This window comes from Myiozetetes cayanensis, unplaced genomic scaffold (genome assembly GCF_022539395.1).
Source record: "Myiozetetes cayanensis isolate MyiCay16 unplaced genomic scaffold, myiCay2020 scf4, whole genome shotgun sequence".
NCBI lineage: Eukaryota > Metazoa > Chordata > Aves > Passeriformes > Tyrannidae > Myiozetetes > Myiozetetes cayanensis.
Genome location: NW_026087631.1, coordinates 62,120,056 through 62,136,447, shown reverse-complemented (window position 1 = coordinate 62,136,447; position 16,392 = coordinate 62,120,056). Strand labels below are relative to the sequence as shown.

Below are 16,392 nucleotides of genomic sequence, written 5' to 3'. Positions count from 1 at the left end.
AAATTTACTTTGGTCAGTAAATTGCAAATATAATCCAATGGCACATGAGCACCAGCAGCATGCCATTTCTATATAATTGTACTGCTAGTCATGTAACTCCAGTCTGTCTTCTCACAGGCATTTAAAACATGGTGGTTGATCAATTAACAAAGCAATCAACATTCTGTGATGATGGTACGTAAGCAGCATAAACCAAATCAATACTATCACAAAATTTTATTAGCTCATTATGTGACTCTGTTCTCACAGCAGTCAGTCTAATGAAAAATAAATAAAAAAAAAAGGGGGTTAGGAGAAAGAAGGAGAGAGGAGTTTTCAAAAAAAAGAAAATAACAGAGTTTTCACTTGGAAAGGACCCACAATGATCATCTAGACCGACTGCCTGATCACTTCATGGCTGACCAAAAGTTAATGCATATTAAGACCATTGTCCAAATTCCTCTTAAACACTGACAGGCTGGGGGCATCAAACACCTCCCTAGGAAGCCTGTTCCAGTGTTTGACCACTCTCCTAGTAGAGAAATGCTTCCCAGTGTCCAGCCTGAACACAGTTTTGAACAATTCCCACATCTCCAAAGTTTGCAAGCTATGGGAATAAAGGCAGTCATGAATGCAAGAGATACAAATGGAAAGAATGTTAAAACAGTTCTTTGTAGGCCTGCAGACAACACATAGAGCCTCCCCACAGTCTGGTCCACAACAGCCACGAGTGTCACAAAGACTTTTCAGCACTCAAAACATGCTCTGTTCTACTGTCCCAAAAGCTCAGCAAACCAAGAAACAGTTAACAAGCATCACTTTCTGAGGTGTTTAGCAAGCAGGGCAGCTTTTTTTCTTCTGCACAAAAGATTTGTGAAGACATGCTAAACCTAAAAAAATATTATTTAAAAGAAGCAAAATCGTTGGTTCCCCTCTGCTGACTCTAACAGGTCATGGGGGAAAAAATATGACTTTACCTCAGTCCAGTTGCTCACTGTCCAGTCAGACGGGCACAAGACATCTCTGTTGCATGACAGATGGGTCTTTGGTTTAAGCAGGTGCTGACACTCTGTCACAGCCAGTGCCTGCTCATCAGATCCCACCGTCTGGATGCAAAGTACAGTTCGCTTCTTCAGGCCTGTTGGGCCACATGTGGTTGAACATTTCTGCCATTCCCCTGCCCACCACCTGAAAACCAGGGGGATGAGAAACATCACAAGCACATTAAGGAAAAGGTCAGAGACCAGAAGAAAAACAATCAGTGACTTAAAATCTGAGTGCAGATACATGCTCTTCACGTTAAGTCCAGATCACTCAAGCTTTCCCATCTCCCCTGTGCTCTAGTATCATCAGCCAGTCACTGAAAGACAGAAGGCAAAAGGAGGCAGGATTCCCAGACAGAAGCAGACACTGAGTATTTCCTGAAGTGTAAGAATCCACTGAGTAGATACTCTTTCAAATTCAAATTTGAGGAACTGCTAGCAAGTCTATTTAAGCAAGTAATCTATTAACTGCATGCTATAGTTTGTCTGTTTATTGCTACCTCAGTACAGAAGAGTTAACAAATAAGAATCACTGGAAGGTTTGTAATGACAGTACAGAGGTTGAGAAGATCCCCTTACACATCTATGCCTCCAGTACTGCACAAGTGCTCAAACTGGCCCTGTGTTACCTCCATAAGAGGACGCAGTGAGGCACACAACCCCAAAATCAGGTTAGTCAGAGCTACACTGCTGGTATCCACAAGGGATCAGTGCCCTGCAGTGCTCTCCCTCTGGGCCTAGCATCCAGGCCTGTACTAGGCTGGACTTTTCTTTACTTTGTTCCTTCAAGAAGCGAAAACAAGCCCCTTATGTGTCCCTCTCCTGATGAAAGTCAGTCTTCCACAGAGTAGAAGACACATGCAATGTTCCAATGAATTAAAGATAACTGTTTCCTCTAGTGTAGTATTTTCCAGTGCAGAACACCTTCCTGAAAAGAGCCATCCCCTTTGTATTTGATTGACCTTAGCCTTTCTCCAGCTTCATCCACCTGTTTTCTCTCATGCTGACCCAGAGTGAATTGAGTATCTGCTTATCTACCTTCCATAAGAAAGAAGAGCAAAATATTTCTGGGTTTCTACTATTTGAGAAGCATTGGCATCAACTCTGTTTGCCTAAAGATTTACCTTTACACTTAAAAAAAGGGAAAAACCAAAATCAAACCAAGGAAAGTCTTGCTCCTTCCAGTTTAAAGTGCCCTGGGCAAGTACACAGCTTCAAGTTGCTGTATAAAAAGCCTGTAAACACTAAACCACAAAAGCTCCTAGGCAATAAAGGTCATGACAAAGCCTTACAATGAAAATAAAGCAGGGATATATTTAGAAAATACCTTTCTAGACAAAATGGCAGGAAAAAATTGCTTCTGGCTTGCAACCAATACTATTATATTGGGGTTTTCTCCTTTTAAGGTCCATGAACTTAGAGAAAAAATAATCCCATTCTGATAAATCCATCCAAGTTTGACATCCAGATTTATAACAGTTTTTGCTCCTTGCTTTGTCTCCCATCTTACTGCACTTCTGGTTTCTTCAGTTTGCTGATAATCCCTCTCCCCTTTCCACTCTAATTTCCATGTTCCTTAATTAATTTGTTCTTCAGTTGCTAGTGAGCTGTCACTGATTTGGAAGGCACTGATATCTATTCCTTATCATTAAAAAAAACCCAAAAAACCAACCAAGACTCAGAGCAAGCAAGCTATGCTACAGCTTATTTGTACGAACATCTGGTCTTCTCTGTGGTACCTACACCTATCTTCCTTCTCTTTAGTTATCTGTACCTACAGTATTTCCTTTTAAATTACCCTGGGAGCCCTTTGCTGCATGCTTTAAAATGCAGCTCAGTGAAACCACAGCCCTGTGGTAAGGCTCCTGGACATTGCTGTAATTAAAAAAAAAAACAAAAACAATCAAACAACAACAACAAAACAGCCAAAATATTTTTGTCTTCCTCCTGCCTTCCTTTGGGTTGTTTCTTGCTCTTCCAGGCTTCTGCAAACAACAAAGAAAAACTAAAGTAGTTAAAGTACTTACAGAGAAAAAGGGAGCACCTCTCAGCAGAACATAGCAATATACAAGAGTAGAATATATTATCACCAACTAAATCAAGGCATTTCAGGGTTCTTTTTTTTTTCTTTTATCTTCTTTCCAATTTTATCTTTTCTACAATCTTGTAAACTGCTGACATTTTAGCACAAATGGAACTTAAATATGTGTATTGCTCTATTAATTTTAATGGAACCAAATAACATATTTCAAGCTACAGACATCCTAAGCTGACCCCCTTACTCTCCTCACCATTTTCAAATGGCTCTGAGTGAAGGTTCAACAATTTGCAGGTTTAAATATCAAACTCCTAGCAATAAATTATCAGAGCTTACTACAGAACAGCAGTAACAGTGACTGATTAACTATGACACCAAATATTTTTTTAAAAGTCATGGAAGAAAGTAAGGTTCTCCAGTAAGGTTCTCCAGTAAGGTTAGAAAGATCCAGAATTAAGAATCTAACCTATTGCATCTTCGTTGTCAAACCAAACCTACATTTAGCCACGCAGAGTTGTTCCTCACTCAGTGCAGGTAACAGTATTGGTGAACCCAGCAGCTAACTGTCTGAAACCATGTTTACCACACACACACTTCAAAACGCTTACTCTAACTGGAAGTTTTTCCTTATCAGTAACTAGGATTTCTGATGTTGCATTTTTCTATTTTCATTCTAGGGTACATGCAGATGCCTTAAACATTCAAGAACGAGAAACCTGACATGGAAACACATGCACTCTTGTCTCTTTGTGGTGCCTGCTGAGGACCTGAGCTGTGATATATCAGCCAAAGGAGGAAAAAGGCAAAGCCAAGACTGCAAAACATCTACCATCCACTTGTCAGAAAGAAGAAAACCAGTAGGTAGCTGTGCTGACTGTGGTGAGAGCCTGGGACAAGCTGATGGAAACTGAAGCCTGATGGAAGTCACCACCCAATATTTGTTCCTGTCTCTGGTTTCTGATGGCATTTACGACTACAGCAACTGAGTGGTTCTAAAGTATTAATGCATCACCTGGTCCCTGCAAAGTGAAACAACTGCCTTATCTCCACAGGCAGGCATGTCATGGAGAGATTGTAGTTACAAACACAAACAAACAAGCAAAATGCACAATTTGGGTAATTAATTTGTATGAGCACTAATTTTCCTGAGACTGTCAAAACAGAAAGCAGACTGTCTGGTGAAAACATAACCTCAGGTAGTTTTCAGCTGCAGCTGTGAGTGCTTCTGCAACCAAGCCTAGAATAGAGGCAGGAAGAAAATCTGATTCTTTTAGGTGGCATTCAGCTGCTTTAAATAAGACCTCTTTTCCTCCCACACTGAGTTTCCAAGGTTTGTAACACATGAGGCAGAGCCCAACAGCCTTGTCCATTACACAGTCCTGCTCTATGCCTAGATAATGTGTGCTGAATGAAGTGTGCAACTTGTTGAAAAACTAGAAGCATGGGATTTTGGAACCAAATCATGACTACGGGGCTGAATGTTCCCTTCCTCCTGCCCTCCTTCCCTCTGCTGCGTCACAATTAAAGAAAGACCGTCTTCCTTCAGTATTTGTATAGCATCAGGCATGTCAGATACCAGCAGGGCATGGATTCTCACTGTGTATTATAATAGAAACAAGATTTCCTATTCTTATTATGCTGTTGGAAGTCTACTAAGCAGTCTGGAAAGAGAATAGAGTAACAGCAGACAAAAAGCAGGAGATTTGAGGTACTTGTGATATTTAAGGTTACTCTGTTCAAGTGGGTAGTCAGAGTAAAAAGGATCCAGGCAATTTTATTTGCAGGGTAAAGCAAAACTTTAATTCACAACACTATAACTAGTTAAAATCTCACCCTTGTTCAAGTATCATCTACTGACTTTAACACCTATGGAACCAAACACCTGCCTACCAAACAAACATGTAACTGGAAACCATACTCCATACCTTAACATGGAAAAAAGCATACATTTAAGCTATAGTCTGGTCACACTCCTACTGAGCAACATCACTCAAGTTGAACATTTTAACTCTCAGCTGTTCAGCCATCTTTATTTTGTTCTGAGTCAAAATGCAGCAACATGTATTGTGATATTTTAATATTTTATTCATTTTGTTCCAAATTATTTTAGTAGAAAGTGTAATAATAAATGCAGTAACAAGTATAAAATAAATGCAGAGCAAGTCAGCCAACAAGCCAGAATGTTAAGACTACTCAGAAGCGTTTAATTCAAACTGTTTATAACTAGCTTCCTGAAATGAATTAATGAGATAAGATCTGGTTTGTGAGAGTCACAAACATCTTTGTAGCTACTGTTTGATAAATTATCTATTTCTGGTTTTGTGGTCGAGTAGTTTGTTTCATGGTAGCACGTTTTCCACCAGTGGGATGTTGCAGTTCATCAGAAGGAAGCTTATTCAAGAGAACAACTACCTTTTTTTAGACAGGATGTCACTATAAAGAACCAGGTTCACGGTTGGGAAGTGCGGTATCATCCAATGGTTTCAGCTGTGTGGCTGCAGCACTAAACAAAGGTCTCCTGCAGTGTTGTGTTTAACAGCACTGTCCTCACCTCTAGTACAGAATTTAGCCACGTCTCTACAGAGCTCCACGTCTTCAGCAGCTCCATGTGGACCCTTGGTTATCCTGTATAATGCCACATGGAACAGTCACACCCTCCTCCAATATTCAGATTTTCTTTAGAGCAACGAATCAAGAAACTGTACTAAGCTGCCATTGCTCCCAACAGAGGAATTCAGGGCCACCAACAGAAGTTAGTGAGAGCCAGGTTCAGAACAGTTAAAACAAGGTGGTGCTTCACATAGGGGTTAAAGCTGTGGAACTTCTTGCAGAGGAAGTTGTATATAATAGAAGTTTTACAGCATTGCAGAGGGAGGCTGGACAAGTACTTGGAAGAGAGGTCCATTGGAGGTTACGGATTAGACAAGCCATAAAAATCTCTGGAAATACCCTGAATTAAAACCAGTTGGAAGCTGGAAGAGCATTAGAGAGAGATATAATTTATGTTTGCCTTGCCTTTATTATTCCTTAGGCATGTAGGTCCTGCTGAGAGCCAGAACAGGGACTTTTAGACAATCCCTTGGTCAAAGTACTACAGTCACTCTTATGTTATTAAGAGAAAAGCAAATATGCAACATGACTCCAGAACTAAACACATACCATTTTCCTGCACTGCATTTGTCATTATTTTAGTGCTTTCCTTTGCAGTGCAGAAGAAGCTTAAGAAGCATCACTCAGGGCTGAGAGCTTTTCTGCCTGGTCTGCAGAAGAGCTTGTACACATATTACATAATTCTACAACATGCTCAACAAGGGACAAATTCTGCACCCTCACTTTCAAGACCAGGTTCAAATAACGTTGTCACTTAGAACAAACGGGACAAACTCCGTTAATTTGGAACTTTGGAATTGATTGCACAGTTTATATGTGCCATAAAAAACACCCCAAAATATGTGCGTGGCCTCAGCTCTTAACTGGTTGACTAGTTAATAAGTTTATCAATCCATGTTGATTATCAATTGTTTTTCCATAACTCTACAAAGAATTATGAAGTGCTGGTAGTCTAGGCTGAAAGTAAAAAGATATAATTCCCAGAGGAGACATCATGTGCTGTTGTGAAAGTACTTGGAAACAACTGGTAAAACCAACAGCTATGTAGAACTTTTTACATTAAAGTTTCATGTAATTCACTGCTGCCAAATGCAACAGAATGAGCTCTAAGGGACTCATGACTTCGATTTATTCTGATTGAACTAGAATTACTAGGGAAAAACTGGCATACCACTGTGAACAGCATGATAAACAACTTTCAAAGATGAAAAAGACAAAAGCAAGATGTTACAGTACCTAAAGGATGACACTAAAACCAATATTGATTCCTTCCAGCAAATCTACATCTGTTGTACAAGCCCACAGTTCTGCTGACACTTGGAATGTCCACTGTGCTTAGTCTCCCTTACCCTACTCACTCAAGTGGTAGAAGAAAAAAAACCAGAGATGAAAATGAGTTAAGGCAGTGTTATAAGAATGGCAAACATTATTCCTATGTGATCACATAATGAAGAAAGCTGCACTTCACTGAAAGTTAAAAATACAAAGGGATATGATATAAAGATGCCAAATGATGTGTTATAAAGAAAGCATAAAAATTAGTTACAGAAGTGGGCATTTCTACCCATCATTTCCACAAAAAGGACAAAGGAGTATCAAAAAATACTGAAAAACAGCATCAAAAGGTCTCTCTCTAAGTTAGTTTTTGGACCACACAGGAATGCATTATCACTTGAGCTAAGACGGGAGTACAATTTTTAAAATAAATAAGAATTTATACAGTCTTGAGGCACACCTGCACCTAAACTGAATAAAAATAGTACCTACACGCATGAATGAGAGTGCAATCTCTGCCATTTCCAGCACAGACTGCTCAGTAACTCGCCTTGGGAACCTCTCAGGGCTGCTCACTTCTGATTTGCTTATTAGAGGGTTTCTACAGCTTGCTCTGTGGTGCGTGGAAGCTCTCACCATGGCAGGCTGTGGGTGCCACGTTGATGTGGTATCAGAAACAACATACCCCTTTGAATAGGGCTGCTATTCACCACCCCAGAGCCTCCCAGGACCCGTTACCTGGGCGGACAGTCCTTCTCGTAGCATTTCTTCTGCCTCCCGTTGGGCTGAGTTGCTGGGTCACAGAAGGAGTTCTTGATTGCTCCGCTCCCCTTCCACATGCAGTGGGCGACCTGGCGCCGCACCCCTGCCAGAGAAAACCACAAAAAAAGGAAGAGTAACCCCTGTAGGCTGGGGATGAACTGCAGAAATCTGCCAAGAGGTTGTACTCTGCATCCCAGAATACAGTAACAGCTGTGACAATCTGTTGTGCTGAATATCTGAGCTAAATCAGGTATGAGCATCCTTCAATTAAGTTGAAAAGGGGTTAAGCAGTGCTCTTTTGGATCAGATAGCTGAAGTCACACACTGGAAAGCCCTTTCCTTAATCCCAGTGTAGTTGTCAGCCTCAGAAAGGGCTCCTGCAGGCCCTGAGGCAGGTTTAAAAGGCTATGAATGGTTCTTGCATTATCCACAGACAAGAGGCAACACAGCAGCATCAGGCTGTTCACAGCAAGCCTGCTTTTGCTGACCATTCTTTGCACTTCTGGGAAGGCTGCTTAAGCAGAATACAAACCGGACTGTATGAGCAAAACCTTAACCTTGTGACTCTTAATGTTGAATCCCACTTTTAAAAAGTTTTGGTATACATTTTGACTGAAAATGATGTTTTCTGAGCTACTAATACAGAACACTCAGCACAAGAGGCAAATCACATTGATCAAGAGACACACAGAGATATTCCATACAAACAATCTGGGTTATTTCCTAATAGTTCCACTTACACAAAATCCCACTCATTTAACAGAAAGAAACATGAATACTAAAATACTACATTACCCTAGTGTGAATCTAAAGAAAGTCAGTTTCCAGGGGCCTGATTTCCTCACAGTTCTGCAATAATTTGAGGCAGATCTCATGCTGCAACCCAATCTAAAAAAATATATTGCAATATTACAGTTTGAAAGGCTGTAGCTAGACTCGTATAGAGACATTAAAATAGCTGTATTACATCCAAATTCTAAGGACTAAAAAGACTGAAGAAACATTTATTAGCTCTCTTTAAATTAACTGTGGTATTTATTCACAGCAATTAATATGCACATGGTAGGTCACTGTAGCTCTATGGCTTTTATCCTTCTCCTGGGAAGCACAGGGCCTAACAGCACTTTGTTATGGTGCCAAGGATAAGTGTTAGGCTATTTTGCCTAGAAAACCAGCTTTTCCTTCCTTGCCTCAGACCTCCTATTAACTAGTGTGGGGCATTATCTGGAAGATAAGACCAGTAACCCATAGCAAATATTTGGGAAATACAAAAATATTCCTCCATACAACATATAGACTTGTAGAATCATAAAAATATTAATGTTGGAAAAGACCTGTAAGACCACCAAGTCCAACCAGTAACCCAAAACTGCCTCAGTAACACAGAAGGGACTTTTCTATGCATATCTGAGTCATTCCATAGAATCGATTCCATATATCAAGGGAAATCTGTATCCCATTTTTACTACTTCAGAAAAAAAACAGGTATGTGAGGGTATGTTTTCACTTTTTGAGTACTTTCAGACTTGGGACTGAGACATACCAAACAATTACTGACTACAGCACAGGATTTGATGACTTGCTTTCCTCGAGTCAGACGTGAGGACTGATTTTCTGGAGCATAATTAGTGTCACCTATAAGGGAAGATTAAGGGATGGAGGCATTCAAGCTCCAATGTTTGGAAGTAGCTGCAAGGCTGTAGTATGTCTGGAGGTGGTGATCTCCTATTCCCAGGTGACTTCAAGCAGCAGAAAGAATTTTGGTTCAGCACAGGACTCCCAGGGATCCACGTTCTCTTTTATGCTACAGTAAATATAACTGGAATATTCAGCAACCTTCCTACTAGCTGTAAAAAAAGCAGTTCACAGAAATATGTTTCTGTCCCTTTCAAAATCATGATATGCTGCTGCTGCAAACACAAATAAGAAATCTTTCGCTTTGATAAATGTTTAGTGTCATTTCAGATGCTGTAACTCACTTTAAAACCACCATAAACCTTTGCAAAAGTTTTGCTTTGAAGCTGTACATTCTCATAAAACAACTGCAGATCACTGACATCAACAAACTAATTTATTCACACAAACAACTTTTATTATGGAAGTTATATGAACTCCCAGTGTAGTTTCAAAATGTTTGGAAGTTGAGCTCCAAAGCTGGAAGGAATCCTATATCAATACACATTTTTTCTCATTACATGTAGGTATACATGTAATGAGATAATGAAACAGTTGCTTTTATCAGGTTGAGCAAGTTGAACTAGAAAATACTGCAGAATCAGAAAACTAGTCAGTCCACACTGATCCTATAAGATAATGGCCAGTCTTCGCGAGCGAAGATCCGGGGAAGGTCTTTCCACCTTCCAGCCTGCGCATTGGATTTTTTAGGTGAGACACAGTGTGCGCGGAACTGAGCCCACCCTTTAATCCTAAGGTTCATCTGCCGGGGCCAAGCGAGCTTGGACGGTGGCAGCGAGGTCCTTAGGACGTAGATGGATTGCCTTTAAGGGCTAACGAGCTCCACCTGCCCGGGAGTGGCCCTGACCGGGAATCGAACCCGGGTCTCGGCAGTGATAGCGCGGCGCCTTTACCACTAGACCACCAGGGGCTCCACACTGATCCTACCCTAACAAGTATTTACACAATTACATAACTTAAATAGGTAATATCCCATTTAAGTCACAGATTTAAAATTCTAAATCTACTTAAACCTCAGTACAATTTGAAACCTTAACACTATTTTTTAGAGGGTTTTGAGAGATAGCTGTTTTCCTCTCTTCACCACTTTTTCTTCTCTTTGACCTCAACGCTAATTAGTTCACACTGATGTGTACTATCTCAGCTCTGTGGGGAAAAAAAAAGAAAAACAAACCAACAAACCTACAAATATTCTGGGGAAAAAAGAGAAATCAAGAATGACAATAATAGATCAAAGAATAATCTTCATTTCACTGAATCTGCTCAGAGATTACTTCTATTCTCTGTGATACTTCATTCCTAATGCAGGACTTCTTAAGTGTGAGCTTAACCTCTTCAGCTCTTGATTTCTCCCTTGGTTTACAAAGAAAGGTGTCTGTTTAAAGTCATCTGGTTGTGGAAGGTTTTTGAAACAGAGATTAGAAATCTGTCGGCTGCATAGCTCTCAGTTTGGGTAAAATTAAGGCTGAAAACAACAGAAATAGAGGACCAGAAGCAAGTGTATAAAAGGCATATGCAAAAGAGCATACTTGAACATAGAACTCATTTAAACACGTAATTGTCTCAGTCATTCATTTAAATCAGATACTCTGCAAGGAGTTCACTTTGTATTTGAATGAGTAAATTATATTGTGCATGTACAAGTAATGTGCAGAATACAAGAGTCAATCTTTAAATTCTCAGTGTTACAAAACTCAACCCCATAACAGTGAACGGAAATACAGTGACCTTTGTTTTCTAAAATCAATACTACAAGTTGAATACCATAATTCAGTTCAGGAACATCTGATGGTAATTTTGCAAAGCAGCCTTCATAACAGTTGTGAAGGATTTAGGGGGCACATAACAATTAACCTCTGAACAAATCTTACAGTTAAGTCCTTTTGAAGAGCTTTGAAAATTTGCCAATTACTGATGCTATCTATAGAGAAGTAAATTGTTGATGTTGCCTAATATCCTCGCTTTGTTGCAGCTGTGCTGTGTTATGCCTCTTGTTACATCTAATGCCACTTGAAGCTGGTTTTAAGAAATATGACTAAAGCCTTTAGGCAAGGAGGAAGGATTAATACTTGTAATTCCGACCTTACCCATTCTGTGATTCTGTAAAGAAAGAATAATAGGTAGTTGCTCTAGAAAAAAAACTCAGTGACACATTTAAATTAACCTGGCTGTCAGAAAGCCTACAGGCTCTAGTTATTGTCCTGACAGCAGGTTCTGGAGTGACAGGCTCTTGGCCAGTGGGTGCAGCAGTTGCAGGGCACTGTCTGGTGTGCACAGATTCTGACTGCAAAGTGATTCCTTTCTGCATAAAGGAAATGGCAGGAAGAGGCTCAACCTGTCCTGAACTGAGGACTGAGCAAAGCTTATGATTTTTACTATAAATGATCCCCTTTCGGTGCTTGTTCGCCATGAACTGAATTGCACTGATCTATTTTCTACACTGACAATGAGTATCACATGTTGCAATGTGTTCTCCTTTTCCCTGCATGCAGTATTAGGTATGTTTGCCACAAGAACCATTGTTTTTTCAGACAGTATTTTTTCCCTGTTATATGATATTATGGTAGACTGGCCTGACCCCTCTTTGAGACTACAAAAGATGGAGGCATATGAAGGCAATGAAGGAAGACATGGATCTTCCGTTTCTCCACTGCAATGGAGCCGGAAAACAGGCCAAGAATCTTGTGGGAAAATATCTTTAGGGAGCTGCCCTGGGTTCATTCTGTGAAGAGACAGCTTCACCCTACCAAGCCATAATTCATCATTCATTAGTCACCACCTGGACTTTTTTCAGATACATTTACCATGGATAAGCAGGTGTATCACTGGGCTAAAACTGCATCATTTTTTCTCTTAGGACAGATGAAACTTTTCTACATCTCCCCATTCCTCCACCTGTAGTCCCATCTGTCATTCCCTAATGCAGCTTCACTTTCTTGGCTCCACAAAGCATTTGTTCATATTTTTCTGATCTCTATGACTGTGAAAGGCCAAAGTGCCCTTGGATTTACTGCTATGTTGTTGACCAGTGAGCCCCTGGTGGTCTAGTGGTAAAGGCGCGGCGCTGTCACCACCGAGGCCCGGGTTCGATTCCCGGTCAGGGCCACTCCCGGGCAAGTGGGGCTCGTTAACCCTTAAAGGCAATCCATCTACGTCCTAAGGACCTCGCTGCCACCGTCCAAGCTTGCTTGGCCCCGGCAGATGAACCTTAGGATTAAAGGGTGGGCTCAGTTCCGCGCACACTGTGTCTCACCTAAAAAATCCAATGCGCAGGCTGGAAGGTGTAAAGACCTTCCCCGGATCTTCGCTCGTGAAGACTGGCCATTATTCCTGTTGACCAGTGGTGAACAAAGGACCTATGCTGAGTCCTGGGCATGTTCAGGTTTGCCAGGAGAACTTAAGTTTAGGTAAGGATCAATTTCTCACACTGACTGCAGCTGTCAGTTCAACAGTTCAGCTTTCTTGGCCCTTCCTTTTATCTTGAAAAACTACTGGTTTACTGTTTACCAAATGAAAGTTCACAATAATCCTTGAAAGTTATTTACTACTAACCTTAGGCTATTTAAATACAGCTTTTCTTACTTATCTATCTGTAGGCTTGTCTTCAGTAAGACTTGTCATGCAGCACACCCATAGAAGAAGAGGCACTTGCCTACTTCAATATAGTTTCATCTTATAAACTTTTCAAAACACTTCAAATGCTAGTAATTTGGTACAACAAAAATAAATTTTGAATCTAAACAGAATGAACACTCAGATAAAATCAATCTCATCATTCAAAGTCAGAAGTCAGAGAAGGGTACTCCGGCAACACTGGCAATATTCAATTCTGCTCTTATTTTGCCTCCTGGTCCTGACCTGAACTCAGCAGGGATCACACCACAATGATGTGTAGCTGTGTAAGGCTATTTGGTTCCAGGTCAACAAACTCTACCATGCCCATATTCCCTGCTAAGTGCAGCAAGACTTTAGCATTTCCAATTTCCACAATGATGGAGAGCTAACGTTTTCCAAATACGCCTTTCCTGTTGCTATATCCTTATTTTTTTTAAATGCAACAAAGTTTATTATTACTGATGCATTTGTGCTTTGATTACCTGGGCATAAACCTGTTCTATTAGTGCACCAGTGTGCTGCTTAGGAGGGCCAGCTAGCTCGGATACCTCCAGGGAAAGAAATTTCACAGCCTCTCTGGGAAACCTGTTCCAGTGCTCTGTTATCCTCAAAGTAAACAAGTTTTTCCTCATATAATTTTTGTAACCGAGTGATCTGATTTCCCACCACATGCAGACTAAAGAACCTTACCTCTTTGAGGATTATGTTTGGATAACTTTTAGATGAGATTTGCCAGTAGTGAAGACAAACAGCAATAGAAAAAGGAAGGGAGGAATTACCTCTTCCACAGGTAACACTGCAGGCCGTCCAGTCTCCATATTGCCAAAAATACTCTGGCTCTCCAATCTCATTCTCATTACTTTCTTCTTTACGTACAGTGTATTCATACTTGATTCCAGGGTTAGTTTCTTGAAAAAGTAGCTGTAAAGAGTGTTGCTTATTAATTACCTAATTATTAATCCTCTGGCCAAAAGCTTTCAAAATGTGAAACTGGAAGAATTAAAGCAGCCCATTTTGGAACCTACTGCCGGTTCAGAGAAGCATAATTTCCACCTCTATGTTGACACGTATCTTTCAAAGACACAGTTGTTTGCCATTCACTTTGCAAGCACAAGTGGGAATAAGTGGGTCAGCATAATTGTTACCCTATTGACTTTAAGAAAAGATAATGCAAAGTCCATCCAAAGCATCCATATGCTGCTGATTAAGAGCCATTGCCTATCCCTATTATAAATTATAATTTCCCTGACTTCTGAAATAGCTGTTACAAAACAACCATTAGGTCAGAAAATTATAGACATTATTCAGACACTGCTTTAATATTATTTTTCAGTATTTCTGAATTGAGAAGCAATATTCCAATTGAGAAGAGCCACTCAAGAAATTTACCTGGAAAGGAGAAAATAAACATCATCATATGCTTATCATCAATCAAGGGATAAAAGATTTCAGGAATTAACTCCTACTCTTCCTCCCAGATGTACTAACAGCGAAGACTGAGCACCCATTAGGTGTGCCTTCTCACCAAACAAAGTGTGACAGTGGCTCCCATCACACATCTAATACTTCTTTTAATTGCATGGTGGATACACAGGCAAACAAGCCATGAGAGATACTTTCAGAGAACAAATGGCCAATTTTAAAGTATTTTTTTCAGAATTAACATAAGCTAGTTATGTTTATGTTAGCATCTATAAAGCAACATGAAACAAACAAAAGAAAGCAGCCTCCGTGTATGCTAGATGGATCAATTTCACTTACCACAAGCTATTAATCCATCTATGTAATGCTGTATGCTTTTCTTGCTCAGTGTAAGCTGTCACCGCTGTCAGCCTTCCCTAGCTTTCACTGTTCACAGCCTGACATCAGCTCTCTTTCTGTGATCATTTATTTTTCATCTTGATCTGGTTCACATCACAGCCATGTGTTGCTCTAAGTTGGTATAAGAGACAAGGAAGTTTGGGCAAAGGACTGACCAACTATAGGTGATGGGATCCCTGTCCTAGTGGCAACACAGGATTATACCAGCATTTAATAATCATCAGGCTATGTTACAGGACATGTATTTTTAGGCAAGATGAACAATACTCAAGCAAGATGCTTATTTCTCTGCAAAACAGCTCAACTATTTTTTGCAAGACAGCATGCAAATAGGATGTCCATATACCAATATATTTTCCAGCCTCAGTTTCAGAGTCTCAGTACATTCTGCTGCCATCCAAATCCAACAGGTGCTACTTATGATCTCCTACTTACCTGAATCCATATTGATTCATTGGTGGGTCCTGGAGCAGTCAGATTTTCTAGATCTCCCATTCTGTCATACTGAAATACTGTGCCTGCCACTTTGTATTCACCATTCCACTGGATGATAAAGCCTCCATTCAGGTAGTATTTTTCTGGGTCTTTGCTTCGCACAGCAAGGAAATTTCCTGCTTCTGCAACTTCCATGACTTTGATTCCCCTCGCACCTTTTGGAATTAGCCCAATATCAACATATCCTAAGAGACAAGAAAGGTTCATGGAGGTGAACAGCAAAGTTGTCATTGCATTTTACTTCTTGTAAGATTATTAAAACATCTGCTTTGCTTGAAAATATATACAAATGTGCTCTCACAGAGCTTGTATTTCAATTTGTTAATAGTGTGATTTTCTAGTATGGACTGGGGAAACGTGTTTCGGAAATGTGGCATTTAGAAAAGATACCTAAGTGAATGACTTTCTGAGCTGTACCAGGCAAAATCTACTCCACAGATGAGCATCAGCATCTCCATAACCACACCCAAGGACTCTGGCATACTGCATTGTGAACAATCTTCAGTGAGAAATGCCAGGGAGTTCCAGCCAGTTAACAGTCCTTGTGGGAAACAAACCTTATGGGGAAGGTTTTTTCAACTTTCAAAGAACATTTTCATCTGTACCCACTATACAGGTATGTGCATAAATCCATGTACTTTCTCTTAAGTCATTTAACTTCTCTATGGCTGTTTGCCATAGATAGCCTTACAACAAAAAATGAGTGTTATACAAATGCCTCAAACTACTACTATAAACTACTACTATGAGCATATTTTTATCAACTACTGATTTTCGTAACAAAGTACAAAGGCTCTTCATGTGTGAAGTTATCTGTTAAAAGATTTTCAGCCTGAGTGTCAAGAATGAACCCAGAGCACCTATTACAGAATTTTGTTTGTACCACAGTCAATATATGACATCAGGCTCTGTGTTTCTCACTCTACAGGGAACTGCTATTGCTACCAAGTTGTAAAAATAGGAACTTCACAAAGATATTTGTACAGCAACTCAGATAGCTTTCTTGTTATTGCTCCTAGCTTGGCTTTGGAAATTGGATGGATGACATCTCTACCATCT

At 40.1% G+C, this 16,392-nt stretch overlaps 1 protein-coding gene across 1 annotated transcript in view; it reads right to left on the bottom strand.

Moving 5' to 3' along the window:
* Positions 1 to 16,392, bottom strand: part of ADAMTS12 (ADAM metallopeptidase with thrombospondin type 1 motif 12) — a 140,230-nt gene that overhangs the window by 18,207 nt on the left and 105,631 nt on the right. Inside the window, exons 15-18 of the mRNA XM_050329514.1 lie at positions 15,274 to 15,518; positions 13,797 to 13,938; positions 7,684 to 7,810; positions 957 to 1,167 (exon numbers count right to left, since the gene is read on the bottom strand). Coding sequence (XP_050185471.1) covers positions 957 to 1,167; positions 7,684 to 7,810; positions 13,797 to 13,938; positions 15,274 to 15,518 — 725 coding nt within the window. The remainder of the gene's footprint in view (positions 1 to 956; positions 1,168 to 7,683; positions 7,811 to 13,796; positions 13,939 to 15,273; positions 15,519 to 16,392) is intronic.